Here is a 10563-nt window from a genome sequence, read left to right as displayed (position 1 = left end):
TCACAGATCTCATCTCTCTCCACAATGTGCCCGAAGATTCTTCTGCCTTTCGTTCTCACTCTCGCCTTTCAAAGAAGCATTTTACCAATTGAGTGCATGCACAAAGAAAGGCATCGCTTGAATATGTGCAATAGAAGACCATTTTGATTTTTTCAAAGATGAGCTGTATTTTGGTGAACACTCAAATCTGTTCGTTTTGTTGAAAAATCTTAAAAGAGAAAGATATTTAATGCATGATTAGTTAAATCCTTGCCTCACAAGCACATGCACGTGCACACCAACCACACACACACACACACACACACACACACACACACACACACACACACACACACACACACACACACACACACACACACACACACACACACACACACACACACACACACACACACACACACACACACACACACACTTAGTAATATCATAACTATGTTGTGGTGGTCACTATGATTTATTCAACTGTAGTAAAGTTCAACGCCTTTCGGGCTTGTGTGAAGAGACTCTCATTCCATTATTTACTGTTGGTTAATTATTATAACGACATGCCCCTTGGAGGGAGTGTGAGAGAGATGTTTTAGAGAAACATAGCAGTTGAATTTGTTTGTTTAGTGTGGCCCTATTAGTTAGACTGGTTTTATGACCCTGTTATGATTTACAACATCCTCCCTAGTCGACAGTTGATAGGAGATCCCCAACTGCCCCGTTTCCATGGTAAAGCCGGTGAGGCCATATGATCACCTCACTTGGCATGATGTCAGCTCTTGTAGATCTTGTAATGCAAACAATACATGAACTGATACTCTATGTCAGGCCCCAATGCATCCCCCCCTCACCCCTTCCAGGGTGTCAATGGCGTCATGACAACAGGTGCAAAGCCCCCCCCCCCTTCCCCACTAACTGAAACTGACAGTAACTGACAGTATTTGCCTCCCTCTCAGGCCCTGTGTGTGTTAAAGTTATGTTACAGGGTTTATTTGAAGGAGTGCAGATGTCCAGCGAGACACATGTTCAACATTTATCATCTTTATTTGGCTGCCATCTTTGGCGCTGAGGAGAGTGATGATAGCTATTTTTCAGAAGGAATGCTGTGTCGATTGTCTTGGGGACATTTTGAATGTTTCCCTCAGTCTTTAAATTATGAGAAATATGACATTACCTCCAGGACTTTAGGTTTATCTAGCCCTACAGAGAGAAACAGATGAACAGGACTTTAGTTGATCTAGTCCTACAGACAGAAACAGATGAACAGGACCTTAGGTGATCTAGTCTACAGAGAGAAACAGATGAACAGAACCTTAAGTGATCTAGTCCTACAGAGAGAAACAGATGAACAGGACTTTAGGTGATCTAGTCCTACAGACAGAAACAGATGAACAGGACTTAGGTGATCTAGTCCTACAGAGAGAAACAGATGAACAGGACCTTAAGTGATCTAGTCCTACAGAGAGAAACAGATGACAGGACTTTAGGTGATCTAGCCCTACAGAGAGAAACAGATGAACAGGACCTTAGGTGATCTAGTCCTACAGAGAGAAACAGATGAACAGGATTTAGGTGATCTAGTCCTACAGACAGAAACAGATGAACAGGACTTTAGGTGATCTAGCCTACAGAGAGAAACAGATGAACAGGACCTTAAGTGATCTAGCCTACAGAGAGAAACAGATGAACAGGACCTTAGGTGATCTAGTCTCACAGAGAGAAACAGATGAACAGGACCTTAGGTGATCTAGTCCTACAGAGAGAAACAGATGAACAGGACTTTAGGTGATCTAGTCCTACAGACAGAAACAGATGAACAGGACTTTAGGATCTAGCCCTACGAGAGAAACAGATGAACAGGACTTTAGGTGATCTAGCCCTACAGAGAGAAACGATGAACAGGACTTTAGGTGTCTAGTCCTACAGAGAGAACAGATGAACAGGACCTTAGGTGATCTAGTCCTACAGACAGAAACAGATGAACAGGACCTTAGGTGATCTAGTCTACAGAGAGAAACAGATGAACAGGACCTTAGGTGATCTAGTCCTACAGACAGAACAGATGAACAGGACTTTAGGTGATCTAGCCCTACAGAGAGAAACAGATGAACAGGACCTTAGGTGATCTAGTCCTACAGACAGAAACAGATGAACAGGACTTTAGGTGATCTAGTCCTACAGAGAGAAACAGATTAACAGGACTTTAGGTGATCTAGTCCTACAGACAGAAACAGATGAACAGGACCTTAGGTGATCTAGTCCTACAGACAGAAACAGATGACAGGACTTTAGGTGATCTAGTCCTACAGCAGAAACAGATGAACAGGACTTTAGGTGATCTAGTCCTACAGACAGAAACAGATGAACAGGACTTTAGGTGATCTAGTCCTACAGACAGAAACAGATGAACAGGACTTTAGGTGATCTAGCCTACAGAGAGAAACAGATGAACAGGACTTTAGGTGATCTAGCCTACAGAGAGAAACAGATAACAGGACTTTAGGTGATCTAGTCCTACAGAGAAGAAACAGATGAACAGGACCTTAGGTGATCTAGTCCTACAGACAGAAACAGATGAACAGGACCTTAGGTGATCTAGTCCTACAGAGAGAAACAGATGAACAGGACCTTAGGTGATCTAGTCCTACAGACAGAAACAGATGAACAGGACTTTAGGTGATCTAGCCCTACAGAGAGAAACAGATGAACAGGACCTTAGGTGATCTAGTCCTACAGACAGAAACAGATGAACAGGACTTTAGGTGATCTAGTCCTACAGAGGAAACAGATTAACAGGACTTTAGGTGATCTAGTCCTACAGACAGAAACAGATGAACAGGACCTTAGGTGATCTAGTCCTACAGACAGAAACAGATGAACAGGACTTTAGGTGATCTAGTCCTACAGACAGAAACAGATGAACAGGACTTTAGGTGATCTAGTCCTACAGACAGAAACAGATGAACAGGACTTTAGGTGATCTAGTCCTACAGACAGAAACGATGAACAGGACTTTAGGTGATCTAGTCCTACAGAAGAAACAGATTAACAGGACTTTAGGTGATCTAGTCCTACAGAGAAAAACCAGATTACACAGGACTTTAGGTGATCTAGCCCGACAGAGAAACAGATGAAGTGCAAAGCCCTCCCTACAAACTGATGTGATATCCAATTCAAACGGAAAATTCAAATGGCAAACAAATGATATGGCTTGAATGGTTAGTTGGGGGCTTGGAGTGTCTCAGTGTTTGACATCAGGCCATGAAAGTCTATGCTATGATAATATGGTCACCTATTTTGCCACCCTATCAGATTAATATGCAAAATGTCATTGTCCCTCTTTTTCCAAGCAGGAGGAGAGATGAGCCAGAAAGAAGGAATAACAACAGAATATTAGCTAGAGACAATTTGGATGGACATAATTTGTTGTTTGATAGTTCAATACAGTTATATTTTCCTTCAATAGACACGTAGCAGACTTGTTCCAGTCAAAACTCCCCAACTACCAGTCGTGACCTGCCATTGTAATAAAGGATAAGGCATTATACCTGCAGATGCTAACTTAAGTGTCACAGGATATAAACGTATTTGTTTTCCACTGACTCATCCTGTTGTTGTCTGTTGTTTACCCAGGGGGCCTCAGCTGCTTCAGACAGAACCACCAGAACCTGTGTGACCACTCCCTCCACCTCCATGAGAGCCTGGACGCCGGCATAGGCGTCAGCGGGGCCTCCGGCCACACGGGGGCGCTACCTCACTCCATGTCCCTGCCCTCCACGCCGGACATTGAGGACGCCGAGCTGACGCCCATCCTGCCCTTCCTGTACCTGGGCAACGAGCACGACGCGCAGGACGCCCACAGGCTACAGCGCTACAACATGGGCTTTGTGCTCAACGTCACCACCCACCTGCCGCTCTACCACTACGACACAGGCCTGTTCAGCTACAAGCGGCTGCCAGCCACCGACAGCAACAAGCAGAACTTGAGGCAGTACTTTGAGGAGGCGTTTGAATTCATCGGTACGCAGGGAAAGTTAGCTAAGTCTAGTCATTGCAAGGTGGTATGTACAGTGGAAGTGTATACGGGAGGGCAGGGGCGGAGGRTGCAGTCGGTGGCAGCGGTGGGATCTCATTTCTCATTGAATCGATTCTGTTTCATAATGTTCTTTCAAGCCACATTAGGATTGAGTTAGTCGGTGATTTAGCTTGGTTGATACATATTCAAATGGCTTGTTTTTATCGATCAGAGGCTGTGCAGGTTGTCTGACCTTAGAAATTATGGATTTGTTAACACTACCGTTAGTATACAGTATTGCACAGTGTAGGTTTTGAGTGAGCGGACTGCAGTGAAAAATATGACATTAGTTACATGACTAAAACATGAATGTGATGTTGTTGAAGTCATGTTTTATGTTCCCATGACGAGTTCTATTCTGACGAGATGAAAATGCTCCTCTGTTGTTGTTAAAGTCTATTTTGCTCCAATGTTTAATTTGAGCCCCATTTTAAAGAGACAAAAATGCTCCTCTCTCCTCTCTCTTCAGAGGAAGCACGGCAAGCGGACATGGGCCTCTTGATCCACTGCCAGGCAGGCGTGTCTCGCTCGGCCACCATCGTCATTGCCTACCTYATGAAGCACACCTGGATGACCATGACGGACGCTTACAAGTTCGTKAAGACCCGGCGGCCCATCATCTCCCCCAACCTCAACTTCATGGGCCAACTGCTGGAGTTCGAGGAGGACCTGAACAACGGCATCACACCACGCATCCTCACGCCAAAGCTCATCGGGGTGGAGACCATGGTTTAGGAGGACACCTGCCATTCCTGGTTTAGGAGGACATCCCACTCACTTTACGGGCTACTCTTGACAGGCTGATTCTGAGAGCGAAATCACTTTATTTCAGAATCTCCTAGTCATGCTCTTCTGGGACTGTCACAGGAGTGCCAAGGTTCTGGGTCAACGGCGATGAGAAACACCCCAGAATACCTGCTGTTCCGAACTGGCTGGCTTCCTGGAGGAACAATAGTGTTGGGGAGAGAAAACGGTCAGTGGGAAGCTGTCGTGCATGACCATGGAGGAGCAAAAACATGTAAGGAAAGGAAAATAGATTAACTATTTCTGAAGAAAAAAAACAGCATGTACTGTGGGGACTTAGCAGGTTAGCAGTGAGAGAAACTGACTCTTCAGACTCACACTGTGCTGTGGCTCATGGTTATTGTTGCAGGCAGGCTGGGGCCGAGCTGGCCGAGGCGGTGCCTGTCAGAAAAGATGAAGACTTGTTTGGTGTGTTAATGTTCTTGTTCTATTTTTATACAGGGGTTTATGGGGGTGACCATGACAAGCCCAAAGTGGCTTACTGTGCAATAATTTCTGAGTGGAATGCGGCTGGGAGCTTGATCTTATTTGTATATATGGGTATTCAATGACGATAAAACATTTCCAGTTCGCCACTGATTTGACATGAAGTAACCTTTTTTAAATTAATTGTTGTTATCGATTCTGTATTTTTTTTACGCATACCATTGAGCTGTTACACTATATATATATAAAAGTATTTGGACACCCCTTCAAATTACTGGATTCGGCTATTTCAGCCACACCCGTTGCTGACAGGTGTATAAAATCGAGCACGCAACCATGGAATCTCCATAGCCTAACATTGGCAGTAGAATTACCTTACTGAAGAGCTTAGTTGCGTTCAACGTGGCACCGTCATAGGATGCCAGCTTTCCAACAAGTCAGTTCTTCAAATTTCTGTGGGCGGCAGGTAGCTTAGTGGTTAGAGTGTTGGGCCAGTAACRGTAAGGTTGCTAGATCGAATCCCCAAGCTGACAAGGTAAAGATCAGTCGTTCTGCCCCTGAACAAGGCAGTTAACCCACTGTTCCTAGTCCGTCATTGTAAATAAGAATTTGTTCTTAACTGACTTGCCAAGTTAAATAAAAAGTGCTGTTATTTTTAAGTAGAAATGTRTAGGAGCAACTACGGTTCAGCCGCGAAGTGGCTCACAGAACTCACAGAACGGGACCGCGTAGTGCGAAGAAATAGACTGTCCTCGGATGCAACACTTGAGTTCCAAATGCCACTGGAAGCAATGTCCGCACAATAACTGTTCATCGGGAACTTCATGAAATGAGTTTCCATGGCTGAGAAGCTGCACGCAAGCCTAAGATCACCATGCGCAATACCTAGCGTCYGCTGGAGTGGTGTAAAGCTCGCCGCCTTTGGACTCTGGATCAGTGGAAATGCGTTCTCTGGTATGATGAATCATGCTTTACCATCTGGCAGTCCGACGGACTAATCTGCGTTTGGCGGATGCCAGGAGAACGCTACATGCCCCAATGCATAGTGCCAACTGTAAAGTTTGGTGGAGGAGGAATAATGATCTGGGACTGTTTTTCATGGTTCAGCCTAGGCTCCTTAGTTCTAGTGAAGGGAAATCTTAAGGCTGCAGTATACAATGTCATTCTAGACGATTCTGTGCTTCCAACTTTGTGGTTACAGTTTGGGGAAGGCCCTTTCCTGTTTCAGCATGATTATGCCCCCGTGCACAAAGCGAGGTCCATACAGAAATTGTTTGTCGAGAACAGTGTGGAAGAACTTGACTGGCATGAACAGAGCCCTGACCTCAGCCCCATCGAAAACCTTTTGGATGAATTGGAATGCAGACTGCGAGCCAGGCTTAATCGCCAAACATCAGTGCCCGACCTCACTAATACTCTTGTGGCCAAATGGAAAAAAGTCCCCGCAGCAATGTTCCAACATCTAGTGGAAAGCCTTCTCAGAAGAGTGGAGACTGTTATAGCAGCAAAGGAGGGACCAACTCCATATTAATGCCCATGATTTTGGAATGAGATGTTCGACGAGCAGGTGTCCACATACTTTTGGTCATGTAGTGTACGTTTGGCACAAGTTAGATTGATAAAATATATGTTTTTTATGTAAAATTCTTGGCACTGGTGTGTCTTAGTTGTCTGTGTATATTTGTTTAATTATGTTTACTCTTCAAAAATACATGAAACCATTCACATTGTCTGTGTTTTTTATTTTGTCACTGTGTTTTTCCATCTCCCATCACCATCAACCATACCATTTGTTTTTAGTAATACATTTACTGCCATAAAGAGCTTTGTACCACAAGTTTACTGAACGRAGATTGCTCCTCAAACAAAATGGTGGTTATCCTGTTTTAAGTATTACTTCAGTTGTAAAGTAGATTTGAGGACTATTCACTGCCTGCTATAGTCTCTCCTGTTCCTTTTTAAATAGTTTTCCCGCTTCTAACTTGTCCCATTTGAATGTAGTGTCTAACCTCTCTAGATATATTTWGGTGTAGTTGCCCTTGTAGAGTACGTTACTACATTTGCTCTCTGAGTATTGCCTAGTATGATTTACTACATCACAAGGTAACAGCTGTCCGTGAATTGGGCCTCTGGCATCAAATGGACATTGTATCCAGAGACTGTGGTAGAAGCAAGGRACTGTAACCCCTTTCTAATATTTTGAAACCTCCCAGCTCTGCCGCTAAGCTAACGAGCAGCTCTTGTTCCGCTGCCTCGCGTAACGCCAAGCGCGGCTGTCACGTGCAGTACTAGTGCCTCTATTGATGCCTTAACTAACTCCTGTCTTTTCACCACGGGGCCTGTTTGCTCCACTGTACAGTGCAGGCCATCATCGCATGCAGACAGAAGCAGCCGAGCAGGCTGGGGTCGACTTCGCGGCCTGCGGATATAAACCAACRCTTCAGCATCAGTAGTCAACTCTGTGATACGTTCAAAGGGATATTAACACAGTTTGTTTCTTGGTAGTCTTAAACAAATCCTCTTTAAAACAAAAGTATACACCTCACACACATGGTTATGGGCTTAAAAAAAGAAGTAGAAATGTATTTGCATCCCAATTTCACACTTTATAATCAGCACAGAAGACTGAAATATAACAAAATTGTTTGACATAGAAACACCAGATTTTCAGCGWGAAAAAAAAGAAATGATTTGGTCATTTGACTGCAGGAAAGGGGTACTAATGTGACTTTGATCTGGTGCTGAATCATTAGAAAGGAGAAGTGAGAACCTACGTGAAGTGTAGGCTAGGCCTATTCCGCACAGAACTCTCTGTTACGGTGGCTGTGGGAGTGTGCATGATCCCACGCGGAACTTTTGAATATCAACAAAAGATGATTCATTGAAATGTTCCCTTGCATAAGGCATGCTGTTTTAAACAAGACAACTTGCAGCCACTTAGCTGCTAATTATGTTGATGCTTAGTTTTGGACCTAGCTAGCATTAGCGTTAGTGTTAGCGTTAGCGGGACAACTGGCATATTAGACAACGAAAAATAAAACAGAGTCGTATTCATTAGGGCGTTTCTCAGTCCAAGTGATCCCTCCCTGTTTGGGTCAATTTTCTTCCATTTAGTACCTAATGAATACCACCCAGAAACAAAGACATAACATGGAATCGTACAGTAATGTCTGAATCAATTAGGAAAATGTACTTTTTTGTTTGGTATGCCTTTGCACGCGCAATCATAATATTTGTTTCGTAGTGTCCTTGGGGTTTGAACCGTAGTTACTTTGCATAGTTTGTATACCGTTGCTACTGCTGCACCCAAAACATATAGTCCTCTCAAGAAAGAACGAGATCGTCGAGGGAGACTGCAAAGTAAGCGTTTGCAAAGGTAAAGAGAATACAAAGCATTTATTTAACCACAAAAGATCTCTATGTATAAGGTTGAGAAATTATATTTTCAGAATTCTCACCTATACTTCCTGTCTTTGGTTGCTATGATCATGTACATTGGCTATGATATGGTTGCTATGATCATGTACATTGGCTATGATATGGTTGCTATGATCATGTACATTGGCTATGATATGGTTGCTATGATCATGTACATTGGCTATGATATGGTTGCTATGATCATGTACATTGGCTATGATATGGTTGCTATGATCATGTACATTGGCTATGATATGGTTGCTATGATCATGTACAGTACATTGGTGTATATTGGTGCTCTACAAACACTTTATTTGGGTATGATAAAGGTCTATAACAGTTTACCACACATTTGTAGCTTGTACATTTATATGAAATTATAACCATCTACAATAAAGTACACATCCTAAAAAATATAGAACTGCCATTTATATCCACTGGTTCTTAATCCTATGTCCTTAATGGCACATGTTGGCTTTTCATTTGTAATTACAGTACATGGTATTGGATTGATAAATGTAAACGTTGTACATTATTCTTCTTCTCTGGTTGGGAAACAAAGCATGTCTGTTGTGTGTCCCCAGTCCATTCTCTGTCCAATGATTCTCTCTCACTSTGGAGGTCAAGATTTCATGCTTTTGGTTGCGCCCCGAATGACATCCTATTCCCTACATTGTAAACTTATTTTGACAGGACTTGTCAAAAGTAGTGCACTAAATAGGGAATAGGGTGCCATTTGGAATGTACATTTGTGTTTTGTCAAGGCGGTTTTGAGTGACAGCCCCCTGAAAGGGGATCATATAAACCTGTCATATTTGATGTGGGACTGTTTATGGCTAGACCTGTTTAAGAGTTTCTGCTTTGGGCTCGGAGACTCTGGGGAGAGCAGGGGGTCACTATACAAGTGTATGTACTGTACAGTCAGTCATTGTGTCTGTCTATAGTTCCGCAGTTAAAGTACATACACTATATTCACAACTTTCTTTCTATGCATATATCTATTACTATTTTTGCACTGACCTATGGATGGACAGCTGGATTTTATTTTTTCACACAAAGGGTGCTATTATAACGGAGGCCTTCTCCCTGACAACAGCTTTTTGCATGACCTGCTCAATATTCCCCCTTATGAAGGATCTATGACCCTCTCCTCTTCTATTCTTAAATCGTTTCGGTTTAAGCACTGTCATTTTGTAATCCCTTACCCTACTTGTGATGTTTGAAATAAACAGAGAGGCTAAAAGTTTACTCTGGGGTTACGTGTGTTTTTGTGTATGGAAAAATGTGTCTGTATCTTCTTCCGTTTGATTCAATTGCCTGGTCGCATTGACTGTAAGCACACACAATTTTCTCTCTATTTTATTTTTATGTACATGATCAAACATCAACAATAACAACAACAACAACAGTTTCACCACAGTGTAACGCCGCCACGCCGTCCATAAAGAGTGGCCCTTCTCCAAGTTATCCCAGTCTCCTGAAATGTGAATAGCCACGTCGCCGCTACACCGAAACAGAGTTGTGAATTATTTTCACTCGTCCATTGAACCCTTTGTCACATAGCAGCAAGACTTATGGGGCCTGTATTTACTCCGACCCTGCAGGAATCCACTGCCGCATGGCTAGGGGGTATGGGGGGGTTTGACTAGCACCGAGCAGGTCAAGTTCTCTCCATAGGAACAGGCCCAGAAATAGTTTTTAGTGTTGTTTGTAATTACGAGTGATGAGCGTCCCTGCCTCATTAATCCTTTCCTATCAGCACTGGGCAGGCCGGCGGCACCAGAATAACCCTGATTCTAGAGCCGCTGCATGCTGCGCCCCCCCCCCCCGCGCCCCCACCCCTGCCCCAGCTATGC

The 10563-nt window shown here is 43.5% G+C and overlaps 1 protein-coding gene across 3 annotated transcripts in view; it reads left to right on the top strand.

Annotated features, from left to right (window-relative positions):
* The window catches only part of LOC111954644 (dual specificity protein phosphatase 10), a 56978-nt gene extending 47023 nt beyond the window's left edge, over positions 1 to 9955 (top strand). For all 3 annotated transcript variants that reach the window (XM_023974520.3, XM_023974519.3, XM_023974517.3), the window contains 2 exons: positions 3619 to 4005; positions 4530 to 9955. In XM_023974520.3, coding sequence (XP_023830288.1) covers positions 3619 to 4005; positions 4530 to 4795 — 653 coding nt within the window. In that variant the 3' untranslated portion in view covers positions 4796 to 9955. The remainder of the gene's footprint in view (positions 1 to 3618; positions 4006 to 4529) is intronic.
* Positions 9956 to 10563: the final 608 nt, after the last annotated feature.

This window comes from Salvelinus sp. IW2-2015, linkage group LG28 (assembly GCF_002910315.2).
Source record: "Salvelinus sp. IW2-2015 linkage group LG28, ASM291031v2, whole genome shotgun sequence".
Taxonomy (NCBI): domain Eukaryota; kingdom Metazoa; phylum Chordata; class Actinopteri; order Salmoniformes; family Salmonidae; genus Salvelinus; species Salvelinus sp. IW2-2015.
Note: the sequence above shows the minus strand (reverse complement) of the source record. Positions and strands in the feature narration are given on the sequence as shown.